This window comes from Aedes aegypti, chromosome 3, assembly GCF_002204515.2.
Source record: "Aedes aegypti strain LVP_AGWG chromosome 3, AaegL5.0 Primary Assembly, whole genome shotgun sequence".
NCBI lineage: Eukaryota > Metazoa > Arthropoda > Insecta > Diptera > Culicidae > Aedes > Aedes aegypti.
In genome coordinates this window covers 315,877,540-315,897,368 of record NC_035109.1, presented here as the reverse complement: position 1 = coordinate 315,897,368, position 19,829 = coordinate 315,877,540, and the positions used below count along the sequence as shown (strand labels likewise).

At 39.7% G+C, this 19,829-nt stretch overlaps 1 protein-coding gene across 10 annotated transcripts in view; it reads right to left on the bottom strand.

Annotated features, from left to right (window-relative positions):
- Positions 1-757: 757 nt before the first annotated feature.
- LOC5567349 (OTU domain-containing protein 7B) overlaps positions 758-19,829 on the bottom strand; it is a 96,491-nt gene continuing 77,419 nt past the window's right edge. For all 10 annotated transcript variants that reach the window (XM_021852488.1, XM_021852496.1, XM_021852494.1 and 7 more), the window contains 3 exons: positions 14,605-14,794; positions 14,382-14,503; positions 758-3,600 (listed from right to left, as the gene is read on the bottom strand). In XM_021852488.1, coding sequence (XP_021708180.1) covers positions 1,529-3,600; positions 14,382-14,503; positions 14,605-14,794 — 2,384 coding nt within the window. In that variant the 3' untranslated portion in view covers positions 758-1,528. The remainder of the gene's footprint in view (positions 3,601-14,381; positions 14,504-14,604; positions 14,795-19,829) is intronic.

Here is a 19,829-nt window from a genome sequence, read left to right as displayed (position 1 = left end):
AAAAGCTTATTTCAAAAACTACGAAGCCTTCCAGAAGGTTCTTCTCTCATAAACTGTGAGAACTCTTCTCAGAAGCTGACAAAGTTCTCTCGGCAGCCAGCGTGTTTTTGGAGATAACAAAGCTTCTCAGAGAAACTGCCAAATCCTCGCAGCGAAAGCTTTTCTTGAAAACTAGGAAAGTGTCTCTCAGAGGTTGGAAAACCTTTCTCGGAAGCTGGGAAAACCTCTTTTGAAAGCTGAGAGAGCAATAGCTGACAAAGCTTCTGGCAGAAGCTGGCAAAGCTTGTCTCATAAGCTGCGAAAGCTTCTGTGATAATCTGGTAAAGCTTATTTGATAAGTTGCGAAAGCTTCTCTCGAGCGTCTTAAAAGGAGAAAACGGCACTACGATGGCGATTGATCTCAGAATCTGGAAATGGAACATTGGAATAAGGGGTTTCTCTCGTCCGAATTGTCTGAAATTTTGCAATAAGTAGCACATCAATACGTCAATATTCTGGCCAATATGAACTCAGTAGCTTTAAAAAACCTCACTGCCGAAGTGAATCAAAAGTGGCAAGAATAGGATCCGCCTCCTTATATGCAGGAAGGGCGACAAATGGAATTCTAAACAATTATTGAGCCAAAATCTAAAAGTTCCAATTCCGCCGGAGATCCCCTAATTCTGAAAGTTTACAAAAAATCGTATTTTTAAGGACTGAACCACTTTGGGACAAAAACACTGTTATGCATGATCTGTGTACATATCTAAATGCAAGATTTGAAATTTATAACAAGCTGTCGAATATTTATTTGCATGTATGTTAAGTTACACTGGAAATCTTCTCCCAGACATAGATTTTTCGTCTTGTGATGCGGCACATAATGAGATAGCAACGGCAACCTTTAATTCAATCGATCTATTCGTCCAAATCCAAATACGTCTGTCTTACATTAAAACATAACAACATTAGAGTTCAACCAAATCCGCTCCGAAACGACTTTCCTCTAATTAATTCAGGCACGCCTCCTCAGTCATTTCAGGTCTCTACATACCAGCTGCATACTATTGAAACAAATCTTAAACTTTCTTCTAGAACACTTTTTTTCGATCAGTGTGCGTCCGCTGCGGCTGCTAACAGATATAATTCCTCAGTAAACAAGTCAATAACGGTAACGACTGAACCTAATCTAGATATGAACCAAGCCGATCATCATCGGATCGATCGCAACAACTTCCTACGGTTCACATTTTCTCGGTTTGATTTTTACAGTGTAGAGTTCAACAATTAAACAAGCGCTTAGTGTTATCAATCGATAGTTGAGTGGGGGGTTTTGGTTCGAAAAGGAAAATACTCGTACTTTCGCCAAAAAGTGGTATGATAGTGGCATAATATAGCATTCAGAGCAATATGCGTGACTTTTGCCGTTTCGTATGCTTATAAATGTATAGAAGAATAACAACTTTCTTACCTTTCTTTAGTTCAGGGGAAGGGGGGGTGATCGCAGTGACTGCGAATATTTACACGATTGCCACGAGACGTTCTCAGATTAGACGTTGTTCTCCTGGCAGCACTTGGAACAGTAGAAGTTCGTGTTGATACTGCCATAGTAGCTGCAGCCCTCGGTTCGGCACTTTTGATTTTTCCCGTAATGACTACTGTTCATCATTCCGGAAGGTTGCTGCCGTAGGGCCGAATCCGAAGCGTTTGAACCCGACGAAGACGATGACGACATTCCGGAAGATGTCGGCGTTGACGACGATGGATGATGCTGCGGAACCGGACTGGCTACCGGAGGCGGAAGCGTAACGCACATTCCCGCCGGTTGCGCTGCGCGGTTCTGGATCGTGCCTCCGGGCGAATAAACCGTGGCAACGATTCCGCCCGACATGGCCGTCGCCTGTTTGGCACAGTTGGAATAGTCCGGCGAGTGGCTGGTGGTATTGGTGATTGGTTTGGGGGTGATCGGACGCTCAGTAGGGCTGAATCCGTGCCGAGGTATCGCTGCACTTCTGCCGATTGCTCGTTTGTCATTGTAGAATGTCGACCGGGATAGATAAAGAGTTTGGTCAAGCTCGGTCAGTGGCCGCACGGAAGGCAGGCGCTGGATGCGATTGTGGCTTTCCATGTCAGCTTGGGCGTAGAATTTGGATTTACCCGTTCCATAGCGGGGCATGTACTCGTTAGGATTACAGGATTGAGATTCTCGCTTTCGCTGGGTATCGTAGCACTCCAAACACATGTAGCTCGTGTCGACTGTCCCGTACTTCAGGCAACCCTTGTTTATGCAGTTCATCATGTCCGTTCCGTTGTCCGCCGCGTAGTCACACACATCGGTCCCAGAGTCCACATATTTACTGTATTTTTCCAGTGCTTTCCGCTCCCGTGCTCGCTCCATCTCCAGATATCGTTCCTGGGCACATTCCAGATAATTCTTTATCATCTCTTCCTGGTATTCGTGTCGTCGCGCTTTGAGCGTAGCACACAAAATTCGAAACTTGGGGAAATCTCCTCTAGACGACTTATCCGACGAAATGCTTGACTTCTTATGCTGCCCACTCTTACTGCCAATCCTCGTGATGGATCCAATGTTCTTCTTCAGTTTTTTACTCACGGTTTTGCCGATACTCCCAAACTGCCTTGCAACATTTTGCAGTTTACTTTTACCACTAGAACCGCCACTCGCACCGGATTGATACGGAGGAAGCGACTGATTCGAAGCTGTCATTGCGGCCAAATTCGGATTACTCGTTCCGTTGTTATGGTTCTCGTCTGAAAACACAATCTCCCCGTCGGCAATCTTCTTCTCATACTCTTCGTCCGAGTAGTCGTCGTAGATATCATCATCCGGACTGTCCGGCATTGGCGCGTATACGATGTCCAAATACTCCTTCAGCAAAGCCACGTGTTCTCGGTCCGTCAGCACCCAGTTGCCATCACTTCCGTCGTATTCGCGCCAATCAAAATCCACTCCCGGATCGATACAAAACTGTATCGGTAACAGTTGATTGCTAGCATCTACCAGAGGGATCAACGCCGGCGGATAATCCCCGGCCGTTTCCATTACTACCAGCGCCGAGAAATGCGCCATATCGTACGCCAAGAGGAACGGTGTTCTATGGCACTCATTCGACGGCACCTCGAACGGCAGATATACACCCCCAAATGGAATCGGACTAAACGCTTCCCCGTTCATATCTCGCAGGAACACATCTGACACGACTATGATCGTCCTTCGCAAAATGTGCGCCAAGGCTAGCACGTGAATCTCCTCTAAGCTTTCGTACGTTGCATTCTCGTCGTCACCGCCCATGGAACCACCGTCAAAGCTCTTCTCCATCAGCAACGAGCGTCGCCGGGAGACGCTCTTGGAGTTTCTTCGCGGTTCCGGTGACGCAATCGCCACAATTTCCTCCCACTCTTTGGCCCACTCGCTTTCGCAGAACACGAAGCCGGCTTGCTTGTTGACCCGGGTCTGCTGGAAGCGCCACCGCCGGTAGAGAGCATCCCGGAAGTCCTCCTTCGAGAGGATGTCGTGCAAGGCGCGGCGCAACGTGAGCCGCCTGTCGTGGAAGCCCCACATCGCCAGGGAAGCCGCGTGCAGTAGACAGTTGCCGTCACCTGGATGGGGGAGAGAGATATAGGTAGCATTAGCATTGAAAAAGTCGCGCAAATTCGTAGTTACAGTCGTAGATGAAGATTGCCTTCTTTATTTCTGTTACATTGGATAGAGATTTGGTACTAATTTCATGCTGATAGTCAATATTCACTCCAGCAGTCGAAAGTTGCCTTAATTAGGACTGCCCGCCACAACTGTTAAGTTGAAGTACCAGATAACCGTTTGCGTCAAAACTGTGATCGATTAGTTACCACCAGTGAGTGTTCGAAAAAAGTTTTCAGCTGAAACGGATTTGATTTTAGCTTGGGTTCTTGAATCATGCGGTTTAAGTTCGAGTCATTTCCACTTTAAGGTGAAACAGTTTAGAATCAACTTCTAAGATTGCACTAAAACTTCAAAGACACAAATCTCGCGAAGAAAGCATCCCACAAAAGTGCACTTTTTATTTTGGCTTTGTGCGCTAGCAGAAAGCTTAAAATAAGAAGATCGGAACGTTTGCCAACTATTTATCCAGTTTTGTGCCTTTGAAAACGTGAGTAGGGGGAGATGTCGGCCATTGTGCCGGCCATCGTTGTATTTCGTTATGTTTCACCTTAAAGGAAAAGATGATAAGTTGAATGCTTAAAAGAGTTGCAGCGAACTCTATTAGCGGAAACCTACATTCTTGGGACAATATTTTTAACATTACCCCAAGTATTTTTCTTAGTAGGGGAGCTTAGGTATTCTTGGCAGTCTAAGCCGATACCTCGCTTCTTTTGTAATTTTCTCGGACATCATCAGAAAAATTACTTGTTTGTCTGTTTACATTTATGCACTGCTCAATCCTCTATCGATTTACACCGACAGACTTGTTAAAATCTTCCTGGAAACGTTTTTACAACGCTGCGAACATCTCTTGTCAGTGTGAATATTGTCGGCAGCCTCATTCTCTTCGGCAACTTTCCCATAAGAGCTGCAGGAGAATATGTTCCGCAGCTCCAAATCAATCACGTTTTGAGGTGTGTTCATTTGAATTGATGACATCTCTGGCAAAATTGTTTGTTCCGTCTCGGAAATATCGTCAGCTGGTAGCTGACAGAACAAATAATCATCTGAATGTTTTCATTGGTGTGTTTTGATAGAAAAATACTGTGAATTTACGTTTGAAATTTGGTTGCCGATAATAGTCGAATGGTGCCGAAGCCGTAAGTCTCCCTACTTATTTTTTTATGATTCCTCCAGTAATTGCATCAGAAATTGATTTTTTTTTTTCAAAATGTGTTATGAATTTTATAGCGATTTTTCACGGATTTTCCTATAAATTATTCCAAGATTTTCGTTCAAGAATTCAAGCACAAAAAATTTCATGACTTACTCCAGGATACATTCAGAAATGACTGCAGAGATTTCTCAGTGAATTTCTTCAGAGATTCCTTCAGGAATTTTCTATATAGACCCTATCATTAATTACTCAAGAAATTCCTCAGTCTTTTAAGAATCCATTCCAGGGATTCTTGATGGCTACAGCGTAGCATCACGCCAATGCTAGGCGTATAGTAAAGCACCATCTTAGTCGGTATTTGGCGATACTTCAGTTGCCCCGAACGATTGGGGTCATCAGTAAATTAAAATGACATCCCACAAGGCTCTCAATGCGGGAAAAAAATCGTGAGAAATTCACACAAACCGGTGGTGTTGGTGTTCGACAGAAATGTTCTTTTATTTGAGGTCGTGAGTGATGAATGGTCGAAGTACGGATGATCGATGATGCATGGATCCACCGATGCTCAGAGACTCTGTTGCGATAGAAACCCTTCTCACCAGATTTTATGCAGGAATGCTGCATTTCATTGAAGTGACAATAAAGTTCACGAATCTACCCTTACATTGGAGTGACTTACTCGAACGCTGTTGGATGTGCATCCATCATGGTTCGTTGGTTAGTTTTTGGGTATGGATTCCATATTACAGGTCATAGATTTTGTTTTTTTTTTGTTTTGACTGGGGTTCTCACTTTTCATTGTGTCTATGGGCACTTCTTCATCGAAGTTCTTGAAACAGGAATGCGGATCCGGGGTTTTAGGTATAAAGAGAGATCGGTGTTACGTTACAGGATTTTTATTTTACATGACTAGGCTAACGACGTGTTTAGGATATTTTATGACCCTTTTCTAAATCTCAAGGTATCATAGAAAGTACCAGGAACTTGACCTTGGGAAAAAGGAGTGTTTTACGCTATAGTTCGCAGAGTAGAGAATCATTGCATTGTCGTGCTGCTATCAGAAGGCTTGTTGATTTCCGTGGGATGAAACGTGGGTTATCGGTACGGTATTGATTCTTTGAGAGGAACATGCGTTTGCTGGAAGCAAGGTGATTGTGGACTGTACTGCTCAAAGAGGTATATTCTGCTGCTTTTTCCAGGCGTTTGCTAGGTTTAATGCAAACAGAGGATGTTTTTCCATTTTTAGGTCCGACCAGGGACAGCGAGTTCGGACAGCAAGCGTTTTCTCGGTATAATGCCAACATAGTCTTTTACGCAACAAACAGGAGAATGATTGCTGAGATAGGGTATAACAAGTGTTTAAGGTGATTATAGAACGAAGCCACACCTCAAATTTTCAAAAGCACAAGATTTGAGAACCAAATAGCGCTCCGCGAATTTCATCCCATTGGTCACCACCAGCAAGCAAGCAAGCAATTTGATTGATTTTCAACGCGAATTCTTGTCAGATTCTCCAGTCTTGTGCACTTGAAAATTCAAAGTTTGGCTTCGTTTCATAATCACTTTAAGTGATCATAAGAATACTAAGTTAACTAAGAATACTTTTAATCATACAGTGCCCGTTCGATTTTAATTCGGTTTGAATTTGGCAACACGGAAATCCATGTACACAAAAATGGATCATGGTCAGTCACAAATCCTGTCTCAATGATTCTGTGGGCCTTATTAATGCTTACCATATTCAAAATAGGTAAATTTAATTCGTGGTCATTATTACAGTGATACAAGTTTTATTAAATCAATCATTAAATTTTGAAACGGTTCAATTTAGGCAACATGATTTTTTTTAGCATGTTGCCAAAATCGAACAGGCACTGTACACCCTTACAGTTTTCGCACTTAAGCTCCAATCATAGATTTTTTTGGGTGTGTCAGCTAAAAATATACCAGCTGATACACCCTAAAACACTAATCATACACTCTTATTCAGCTAGTAATGTTACTTGTGCATCTTGTCCCGCTTACCCTACTGTAAAAATGTCCATAATATTGTATGAAAATGAGCTGAATATTTGTGGCTTTCCTTGAAATTTATTTTAAAATTTCGGCCTTCCGTGATTCGGCCTTTTGTGATTTGGCCTACTGTGCGTTAGCGAAACGTAGTCATTCGCATACACTGACACACCGGATGGATGGCGATACTTACATGCATGGATAACATAGTGGATGGCGTCAACTGCCGAGTCAGCAGATTAATATTATAAAAAGGTAGTGACCGCGTGGCTCGTTCTCTTTTTTCCTGAACAACTACCGGTGGTAGAGGTATAGTGTAGTGAATAAAGTGGTTGTAAATTAGAATTAAAGTTTTTAAAAAGTTGAAGAAGTTCCTGCCGAACTTAAGTGGTGTCAGAAGTGGGATCGTGAAGGTGTTAAAATAGAGGAAACAGTCCCGCCGCACGATCGAGAAAACCCGGATGCAGACTTCAAGTCTGTAAGTAGAAACTAATTAATCCTATTTTTCAAACCAATACTTTTTAAAATTCATATTATACAATGCCTGAAACCAGGGCTTCGGAAATGGAGGCGCTTCGAGCTGAAATTGAACAGCTCAAAGCGTTGATGACGATCGGGAATAGCAGCAAATTCTGCATTCCCGATCCAATCAAAAATTTGTCGGAATTTTCCGGCAACAAGAAGGAACTGTCGAGCTGGCTACGCGAAGTGGACGAGCTATACGACATGTTCAAAATAAAGGGCGCGAATGGTCAGCCCGACTCACTAAGCTCTATGTATTTAAGAGCAATAAAAAATAAAGTACAAGGAGATGCCCGCGCGATTCTATGCGCAAATGGCGATCCTGATACCATCTATGGTATCAAACAAATTTTGATTGAACAATATGGTGACCACCGAGACTTTGCGACCAATGTGTCGTCGTTATTCAATTTACGGCGAGGTGACAAAAGCCACCTCAGGTTTTACAACGATTGCAAAGACATCAACACAAGACTTAAAGCAAATTTGATGTCGAATCCTCTATCCGTACGACAAATTATAGATGTTTTAAGTGTAACTAGATATTTAGATAACATTGGGGAGCCTTTAGCTTCCATAATAAGACAATCGAAGCCAAATACGTTGGAAGAAGCATACGAAGCCGTATCCATAAATCAAAACGCAGAAATTAGAACGAAGCCTATTAAATTTCATTCACAGTCCAGACCTCATAACGACCCTAAAAGCAGCGGCTCATATAATAACAATAACGGCAAAACAAATCCAAACGCGAGTAAATTTGTTTATAAAAAACAAGTGCAACAACATAAACCTCGGGCAGAATACAATACTAACGAGATCGACGTGGCTAATGAATACGACGATGACAACGATGATGACGACAACGATGACAATGTGACAAACAGTGAAGTGCATAGTGATGATTCAAATTTTTTAGAAGAAGAGCGTCAGCAGGCAGCAACGTAAACAATTTTATACCTTACATTAATTACCAGACAAATAAAGGAGTGCTTAAATTCTTAATCGATACGGGCGCAAATAAATCTTACATTAGTCCGGAACATGTGCACAGGACCAAAATAACGGATCGGCCCGCAATAGTAACGAACAAAAATGGTAAATTTATCATCGACAAAATGGTCCACATAAATATTTTCCCCATAGTATCCAACGAAAAGCTTCCTTTTCACGTTTTTAAATTTCATGAATATTTCGACGGCCTCATTGGCTACGAAAACTTAGCAGCAATGAAAGCCAAAATAGACTCAGGCAATCATCAACTGTTGATAAGAAACATTCAGTATCCACTTTCAAAATATTATCCACGTTCATGGAACTTCCACGAACAAACGGAGGAGCTAGCTGAGATATGCACCACCTCCGATGGGACATTTCTCATTGAGAACGAGTTAAACCTAACGACCGGTGTTACGTTACAACCTGGTTTATATGCAGCTAAAAATAATCGTGCCACAGTGCATTTATTCAGTACCAAGCGTGCTAAACTGAACGAAATTAAACCGCTCGAAAATGAACGCTATTTCCTTAATCAACATGAAACGTGTCCGCGACTGAACTTCCCAGCGGATCACCTAAGCAGAGAAGAAGTCAAACTCTTAGCTAAGACTCTACAACCATATAAAGGCATTTTTTATCAAGAAGGACAAAAATTAGATTTCACACATCAAGTAAAACATAAAATTGAAACTACCGACAGCAACCCGATCCACCAGCGAACCTACAAGTATTCATACCATTTGAGAGAAATAGTAAGTGACCATATACAAACAATGTTAGAGTCCGGTATTATACGAGAATCGTCTTCTGCTTGGACCTCCCCCATTTGGGTCGTCCCGAAGAAAGCAGACAATTCAGGTGTGAAGAAGTACCGCATAGTTGTTGACTATAGGAAATTAAATAAAGTCACGCCTGCGGATCGTTACCCAATACCCGAGATAAGTGAAATACTAGATCGCTTAGGCAAGGCGCAATATTTTTCTGTGCTTGATTTAGCCAGCGGATTCCATCAAATAGAGGTAGAACCAGCTGACATTCCAAAGACAGCATTTAATGTTGACAATGGAAAATATGAATTCGTGAGAATGCCGTTCGGGTTAAAGAATGCGCCCGCGACATTCCAGCGTCTCATGGACTCTGTGTTACGTAAACACTTGGGAGTAAGATGTTTCGTCTATATGGACGACATCATTATATTCTCTAGTTCATTGGAAGAACATATGAAAGATATTCAGAAAGTTTTGAAAACTCTCAAAGAAGCAAATTTGAAAATACAATGTGACAAGTCGGAATTTCTTCGAAAGGAAGTAGAATTCCTTGGACACGTTGTAACCACGGAAGGGGTTAAACCTAACCCAAAAAAGGTGGAGGCAGTTGAAAATTGGCCTCTCCCGAAAACACCAAAAGAACTTAAATCGTTCTTAGGAACTATTTCATATTATAGACGTTTTATACCAGGTTTTGCGCAAATTGCAAAACCAATGACTAGTATGCTTCGGGGGAAAAACAAACTTATCGTTTCTACTCCGGAATATGAGGAAGCATTTGCAAAATTAAAGGAAATTATGAGCTCTAAACTTCTATTAATCTATCCCGATTTCGATCAGCCGTTTATTCTAACAACGGACGCGTCGAATTACGCCATTGGAGCCGTTTTAACTCAATTGGTAGACGGACACGAAAGACCGATTGCGTACCTTTCGCGCACCCTATCGAAAGCGGAGGAAAAGTACTCCGCTACAGCAAAAGAGCTCTTGGCCATATATTTCGCAGCAAAAAAGTTGACAATTTTAAAGGGATGAAAGTTCAATTTTGCAACCTGAAATTGCCAGATTTAATAACCAAGAAAGACCAAGACGAATTTGTTCGTAAAACGCACAATTTTAACCATAGAAGTTGGAAGCTTAATTACGAAGAACTTCGTCAATCAGTCTTTTTCCCGGATATGATATCGATTGTTAAGAACTTCGCGAAAAATTGCCAAGACTGTAAATTTGCCAAATACGAACGGCATCCGTTTAAAATTCCAATCACGCGAAGAACATATGAGAAACCTTTAGAGAATATCTTTATAGACGTATACGTCAAGGAAGGAGAGAAGTTCTTAACAGTCATCGATTCATTTTCTAAATTTGCACAACTTTACAAAATCAGTAGCGAAACAAGCGAAGAGTTAATCGAAACTCTCATTAAATACTTCAAAACGTTTGGAATACCAAAATTGATCACTTGTGATCAAGCTACATCATTTCGGAGCCAAAATTTCAAAACCTTTTTGGAAGAAAACGGTGTTGCCGTTCACTATGCTAGTAGCAGCAATAGTAATGGCATCATCGAGAGGTTCCATAACACCCTCCTAGAGATGTTTATGGCAAACCGAAGCAAAATCAATAACCTAAATCTGTACCAAGGACTTTCACTTATAACAGCACTGTATAACGACGCAAAGCATACGACAACGAATCTCACACCAAGACAAATAATCTTCGGAAATTCGACTTCACTAGACTTGAAGGACATAAACATGATGAAACAACAAATAATACAAACTGCCAAAGACAATATTGCCAGAATAGCTACCAGACATAATTCAAAAATAGTAGAAACGGACAAAGACTATGAAGACATCAAAAACAAAGGAATTCTTGCCAAAACTAAAGTCAAACCATCTCGATATAGCAATAGATATAGACTGGTCGAGGTAAAGGAACAGAATGACAAAACAATTACCGACACAACGGACATCAAAATTCATAAGAAAAATTTAAAACTCTAATGGGATTGACGAGGTATGTTGCTTTTTCTGACTTTATTTCAGACTATGTTTCCTATTCTGGACATCTACAGCTTGGACAGACATCCGCATTTACGACCTGACTAATAATCCCATAGCAATCATACCTCTCGGACAGGCCAGGATTAGTAACAGTTATATCAGTAATTCATCCCGTAAATTTAACAGCCATAAAAGATGCTATAGATTTGTTTGACTATGTAACTAAAAATTCTGATATAAAAAATTCACTTTTCGATCAAGTTATTAGAAAAAAGATAAATAAAATACACTTAACGTTCAACAGAATTGTACCTCAAAACAGATTCAAGAGATGGGAATCACTCGGTATGGCGTGGAAATACGTATCAGGCAGTCCTGATGCGGACGATTTGAAAGTCGTTAACTCAACAATCAATTCTTTAGTAACTGAAAATAATAATCAAATACACATTAATAATGTATTCGAGAAAAGAATGAGAAACCTTACAAGAACTTTCAATCTTCTGATAGATAACGAGCAAAAATTAGAAAATGTTACATTTAAAAGCTTTGATTCACTTAATTTTGTATTCGAACTTGATGAACTATTGTATTACCTAGAAGTTGTCGAGGAATCCATTACATTGGCGAGAAGCAGCATCCCAAACAGTCGCATTATTCACGAACGGGAACTGGAAGCCATACAAAGAATCCTCAACGGCAATGGCTTTGGACTTGACTCGGTTGACAGTATTTTGAACATCGCCAGTGCTTACGTAATGTTCAACAAAGACACATTCATATACATACTGAAAATACCCAGAATCAAAAACGTACCGTACACACTCAGCTTCGTTGAACCAGTAATTGCAGAAGGTTACCGCATTCATTTACCAAAACCATTTTACCTGAAAGGGAAAACCTCATTCATCTCACAAAGCCCATGTTCTAAGTTAAAAGCTCTCTTCGTGTGTTCCAATACCAATTTAGAACCACTCACAGAATGTATGCAACAACTAATCTCCGGAGAGACAGCTGATTGCCCCATGGAATGAATCTATGGAGATAAAACTATACGAAAAGTTAACGATGGCAATATTGTTATTCACGGAGACAACATCACCCTGAGGTCCAACTGTTCAACCACCCGATTCCTTAGTGGATCATACCTCATTCAGCATTCAAACTGTACGATAAACCTGGACGATGAGGAGTACACAAGTACTAACCTGGAAATACAACCGTTCACACCGGTTACCACAATCAAGGTAAATCCGACCAATGTGATAAATCATATCCCGTTGGAACATTTACAGGAACTACATTTAGAGCATCGGAACCATATAGATCACCTCAACCTAACAACGGAAAATATACATTGGAAACTAAACATCTTTGGGTGGATAGTTTCCGCTTCAGCAACAACGTTACTGGTCTTCATACTGGGTACAATCATAACCATAGTCTTCAAGCTTTTCATTTTCAAAACAGTCTTTGCACCGAACATGCGAGAAGGAACCAAGGAAAATAGCAGTTCAACCGAGGCGCATCCTGAGTCGAGAAGCATACCGCTTATCCCGCAGCAATAGAGGAAGCCGAGGACGGCTTCTAACTAGAAGGGGAGCCGTTAGCGAAACGTAGTCATTCGCATACACTGACACACCGGATGGATGGCGATACTTACATGCATGGATAACATAGTGGATGGCGTCAACTGCCGAGTCAGCAGATTAATATTATAAAAAGGTAGTGACCGCGTGGCTCGTTCTCTTTTTTCCTGAAGGCGTCTGAACAACTACCGGTGTTAGAGGTATAGTGTAGTGAATAAAGTGGTTGTAAATTAGAATTAAAGTTTTTAAAAAGTTGAAGAAGTTCCTGCCGAACTTAAGTGTGTTTGGCCTTTTGTGCTTTCGGCCTTTTGTGATTCGGCCTTTTGTGATTCGGCCTTTTGTGATTCGGCCTTTTGTGATTCGGCCTTATGTGATTCGGCCTTTTGTGGTAGACCCGTGCTCATAACTCTCAGATTCTAGGGCAAACATGTTATTAGAATTTGAGATGAATTTCTACAGAATAGTAAGCAAGATGTTCGACAGAAATTACCACATCTTATTGCAAAAAAAAAAAAAAAAACAACTAAGTAATTGATTTTTCATCGACTTTTCAAAAATGTTGGAATTCACAATGTTTTTTTGTAGTTAAAAAATTTGTCCGCAGCTTAAAATTGTTTCTGAGATTAGTTCCGCAACCTAAAAAGGCTGGGCAGACCTGATTTAACGCATCAGTTGAAATTCCTGGGAGAATCAATAAATAATTTTCTGTAGTAAAAACTGTTAGAGGACTTTCTGAAGGATACGTTTGCACATAAAACGAAGATTTTTTTTGATATTTTTACAAAACATTTCAAGAAATAATCAATGAATTCCTTTCAAGAGACCACTGGAAAAAAATATGGAAAAATTTAAATCTAGGTATGAAATATTTCAAGAAATAATCTTTAGAAAAATGTAATTCTGAATGAATCTAATTGTAAGGAGGAGTAATTCTAATCGAAACACTCATACCCTACACCCTACCGAAATCCTTAAAGAGAAAACCCTGGAAAAAAGTTTTAAAACATAAATTGAGTGGAATTCTTAACAAAAACCTTGGTGGATTCGCTGAAGAATCACCTGATCGATTACTTAAACAATTTCATGAAGTTGCTGAAGAAAATCTTGTTGAATGCCTTTGAAAAATTTCTGATAAAATTCCTCAAGGAATCCCTTCTTGCAGAAATAATTGGAGGAATATCCGTATGAATTCATGGAAGAATCTCTAGAGTAATTCCTTGATGAACTTACATGGGAATCTTAGAAAACATTCCTGTTGGGATTCCTGGAATTATTTTGAACTTTTTTTGACTTTCAGTTTTGTTCATAAAATAAATACTAGATAAATTTGTTGGCCAAATTAGTGAAAATTTCATTCTAACAAAAAATTGTCCCAAGGTTACTGAAAATCCTTTAGTACAGAACATAATACATCCGATTCTGTTGTTGCACGGATTTTTTTACACGGCCGTGCAAAAATAGTTTCCATATATTTTTTTTCGCCAAAATCTTATTTTTGCATGTAACGTCGGTTACTTTTTTGCACGGTTTTTGAAATTTTGAACTGAAAACTTTTTTTGCACGGTACGCATCCCCCGTGCCAAAACAGAATCGGGTGTACAGTTATACGAATAGCGGTAGTTTAAGTATCGCGTACCATTTTGAAAATTCCTGCTCATTATCCATCTCAAACAAAAAACTCACCTGCAGTTGTTAATGGCCATAGCTTTCGACACACTCCGGAGTCGTACCACCAGTTCAACCGATTGGTCGCCTCCAGCGAGTTAAGTGTAGACGTATCGATTAGATCCTTTTCGAGAAATTTTCTGCAAAAAAAAAGAATAGCCATAACATAAAACACGAGTTAGCAGTCGCTTCGTTTTACAATGAATTCGATATAGTGGCGGCACAGGCATGCAATACTCACCGAAACTCCTCCGTGTACTTGGTCAGATCGGGCAGCGTGAAGGTGTAGTCCGGCGTGTCGATAAAGTTGAGATTTTTCTCGTTCTGCTCGTGGCACTGGGTGTGCAGGTCCATCTCGAACTCTTGCCGGGCCCGGGACACCAGGTTCACATTTTCCGTAGCACGCGAAATGCCCCGTTCGAGCTTTTTGCCTGTGTTGTCGTCCCAATCAATATAAAGGGGATGTCGCCGGATGTGTTGTTTTCCCATTGCACGGGACGGATGGGACATAAATGAGATAGAAAAACACGGGTGAGACAGTGGCGATATTAGTTTCGGAAGGCTTGCAAAGAGGATGCTACAATTATATTTTTTGTCGTCGCGCGCTAGCAACTTGAGCATCCATGCAGCTGACAACGGAGCAAAAAAAATGTTATGTGTAGAAGCAGTTATGCTGAACAGGAATCGAGGAAAAGGGTAAGTGCAGTGCGACAGTAATAACAGCAAATATGTAGGAAGGATGATAACTTCTGTACACGTTTTTTCTTCTCCGAGTGAAGATAACTATTATAGGACGAACACAAGGATGCTTTTAGTTGAAATGAAAACTATTTTGGGTCGTAGCATAACAGGAAAGCAATAGTAGTAAAACAGGATGCAAACTTATCACATCACATTATAGGTAACTACTGGCTATGCAAGGGTGTGCAAAACTTCATAGTACATAGAACAATTCATAGTACCATTATATTGAATATCGAAGGATAACAGTTCCATAGTTCATCTCATGCTCCCATGAGCCATTTCATTCGAAAACAGGCGATGAGTGCTCCGTTTGACTGAATATAATTTCAAAACCATGCATTTGTTTTGTTTAACAACAAATTTAAAAGTATAAGACAAAGCAAATTACGCTCTCAATTCGATTTCCAGTACATACTATATATTTTAGGATTCAAATTTATCGACTCCATAAAATGCAAAAACTGATGCAATGAACTTGTATCATAAGTAGAGTTCCAATTTTAATTAGCCGCATGTTTTTTTTTTTTTGCTCGAAGATTATGGGAGCAAGAAGAAATTAGACTAGATGAAAAAGTAGGGATCCAATATGGAACAGTACCTTGAAACCTTGTTTTAGCTTAGTTTGACACATAGGGTGAGAGGGCTAATTTTCAACCCATTTCCAAGCATAAGAAAATTCACTCACTCACCCGAACGCCACCGATAAAAAATAGCAAAAAATCGACTGCTACCGAACATTCAGTGATAACTGAACCGTACTGGGTGGAGTGTAGCATGAAAGCGTCGAAACCGATTATGTAAAATCGAGAATCGGAAGGAACACGCAGAGATGTGAATACCAATACACTTGTATCTACGAGGCACGAGTGAATACATTTAGCATCCATTCGCCGAATGCATTGAACTGACTGAGCGAATTCGCTCTCACTGAATCAATCCGTGGTGTGGATTGCCAGTCAGTGAACGCTCGTCAGCACTCCAACGCGAATGCCACTCGAACGGAATCAGAATGTAAACAATCATTCGCTATTACATTCGGCTGCTTTCGGAATCGGGAGCGATTCAATCAGTTTGTCGTTTTTTGTTTCGCTTGGTGCTCACCGAAGAAGCAGAATGGGCACTGGAAATTGAAACGTTCGGCATCGTTAAAGAAACGGCAGTCTCGCTCCTGACTGTGCGTGGAAGCGAGTGAGGGAGATGCAATAACTGAGTGAGTGTTTCCCATGCTTGCCCATTTCTACGATTTTTGCCTACTTTGTATGGAAATTGATACAGAATTCTTGTACGTCGAAAATTTGTGATTGTCTCCTAACAGAAAGTGTTGGAAAAATGAATTACCTACGAAATATCTGTTGAAATTTGTGGCCTTCAAGAAAACTAGAAAAAAATTGGGGCAAATCTAAAATGTCAGCTTAAGCAACGTTTTTGACATTTTTTTTCGAATTCTAAAACAATTTCGACAAAACTAACCCCTCTTCTAGCAGCTACAATTTTACCCCTCTCTTTCCCACGGTAGCACAGGTGATCTACCGATTTTCAACGAACGCGGGCTAAACCGAATTGGTACGAGTAGCTCAATTAGGATTGGAAAAAATTTATACGGAAATATTTATACGAAATAAGTGAGGTCAAACTATTGAAAAACAATCAATTTTTTTATTGTGGTTTTGAATAATATAGCTCATTTGAAACAACTTTTGTTCAAGCACTTTTATAAAACTCAATTCAACAAAAACTTTTTTTAGAAAACGCCATTTTGATAGTTAAATTGTCGAACAAAGCTGTGGGAAAGAAAGTTAATCGCAAAAAATATTCAAATCATGATAACTTTTTTGTTTCTCAATATGTTTGCACCGTTTTCCACAAGTTATCAAAAAACTCTTCAAGTCTTAGAATCTAAGTTGATATTGATCGTAGCCATAACCCACGTAAATTTCTTAGGCTACTGAATTTTTATCGTATTCACTCACTCACATTAATGAGAGTAGTATTTAATGAAAAAAATTAAGCAATTTGGTGCAGCCGTCTTTGAATAATGAGCATTCCCGATTACTTTTTCAAATCGACGTAGATCACAATCTGTCTTCTAAACCTGTTTTGAAATTAATCATCTTTTTAACATGTTTTCGCCGTGTACATCGCTTACATTTTGCATACAATCAGCTCACTGTAAAATAATAAGTAATTTCTATCGTTTCCCACAAAAAAACTATAATACAAAATTATAACCCGTTTCATTCAGTTACTTACGACGTTTTTACACCAGTGTAAAATCGACCCAAGTAGTGTTTTGTTTTGATTCGTGCTTAAGCCACTTTGTCTCTTCAGTTTCGAGTTCATTTAGAGCGTAACGTGTAGAATTTCGTCTGCAAAACACGTAGGATTGATAATAGTAGTTTACTGTACAAGTTGCAGAATGATGATTTTTACAGCACGAGTCGTAAATTTATCCTACGAGGCTTGCCGAGTAGGATAATTACGACGAGTGCTGTAAAAATCGAGTTCTGCAACGAGTTACGTGCAACATTTTTTTTTGCAATTTCGTAGAAGACCACTTGCGAGTATCAGGAATTATATCGGAATGCCTTTTACAATTTTTGAAATATCGATATGTAATGATTCATTGCGCAACTCAAAACAGTTGCGTAATGAAAAATCGTTGCGTAATGAATCATTTCAGCACTGGTTTCAGTTGCGTAATGACTATTCCCGCACTGCATACTTCAGTGCAGGAAAGTAGGCCGTTTCATGACAGATTGGCGTGATGAAAAACAGCCTATTACGATGAGAAATTGCAAAAAGTAAGTTTGTTTACTTTTCTGACTTGAGTTTGTTCGAATAAGTTTTAGAGATTTGGGTTTCTGGTACCAAGCTGGCCAAATAAAGATCTTGAAAATTTCAAAAATATCATATCGTAATTTTCCAATATTGCCAGGAATACTTAACTGATTAGTATGATTTTATTAGAGAAGCTTCCTATTAACAGGCATTGTACAGTCCACATTTTATTTTTTTATTTTGGTTGAATTGACCAAAACAAAATGGCCGCCGAAAACATTTAATATGAAGAATGTCGGTCGCCTAAGGAATATCGGAATATCTTTAAAACCAGATCACCAAAAATTAATACCGACACGGATTTTTAAACTAGAATAGTTTTTTGAGAACTTATGAAAAAATGGTGCAAAAATATTCAGAAACGAAAAAATTATCGCGATTTGATTATTTTGCGGTAAAACATGAAGCTACTGATAAAGGGGTTAACTGAAGAAAAATATTTCTGTGCTTCTGTAGTACTTCTGAAGTCATGGATGCATGCATGGTTTGAACCTTGCAACTTGTGCTGAACCGCAAACGCGCTTAGTCTCTGTACCAGTGTTTCAAACCGAACCCGGTACATGTGTACTTCGGTTCAATCTTAGCTTCAAATAATGGCACAAAGCAGACAGACGGTTGAAATCAACGCGGATAAATTTCTACGATCATATATGGAACTTTTTGGTTCAAATCGCAAGACCCTCGAGGTTAAAATAAATGTGTTAATTTAAGCAGATCTACTAAGGTTAATACTTTAAATGACATTTAGCGGTAACTTTATGAAAAAAGCAAGGATTTTACTATATCATACAACAAGACACGATAAGTAGAAATTGATAAGCGTGGATATCAACTGTTTTCTGTTTATCCGTTCTGAACCTCGGATGCAACCGAAGATTGGCACCAAAATTTGAACCGCGATTGTATACAGGTACAAATGAACCGGTTTTCGAACCGGCGTTTGAACCAATGTTCACTATACACCCGATTCTGTTTTTGCACGGGGGATGCGTACCGTGCAAAAAAAGTTTTCAGTTCAAAATTTCAAAAACCGTGCAAAAAAAGTAACACCATTTCTCGACGTTTCATGCAAAAATAAGGTTTTGGTGGAAAAAAATGTATGGAAACTTTTTTTGCACGGCCGTGTAAAAAAAATCCGTGCAAAAACAGAATCGGGTGTACACATGTTTGGGTTTAGGTTCAGGTTCGACAGTTTAGGTTTGCACACGAGAACAGTGTACAAGGAGAGTACGAAACCGCCTGAACCAACGTGTTCGGTGTTTTTTTGGGAAGACTGATATACAGCTATCATGTCCTATATCTATCATATAACAAGAATAAGAAGAATTTGTGATTTAGATAATCAGATTTCCACTTACAAGACGGAATTTTCAAAGACCGAAAAGGCAGGGAGTACCAGAAAACAGAAAGTCAACCAAGAAATGTGCTGGAATATGAGGGGGTTTTAAAAGAAAATTTAAAAAACATATAGTGGGGAAGGTAAAGCGGTTACGGAGCAATGTGTAGTTAACTCCCTTGCGTTTTTATGCCCATACTGAAATATTACATGCCCCCTCTGGAAAATGTCGTAATTGGTTCTTGAACTTAATTTTTGCCATTTTTACAAATACTTTTTCTTGTCTTGAATGAAATTTTTCAGAGTGTAAAACGTTTTGAAAAAGGAAACAAGTAAAAAATTTGACCCTTTTCAAACGATAGTCCAGATGGATTTTGGAAAAACTATGTAGAGTAGAAGCTCCCGTTTTGGCCATAGCGCCTTTTGTAGCCATAGTGGTACACCGTTATACTCAGAAAAGTAGCATTAAAACATCCCGTGTTTAGTATAACATATTCACATGGTAAAGCTTCATTCATTTAGTCGTCTAAATTGATTCAACAACAAAA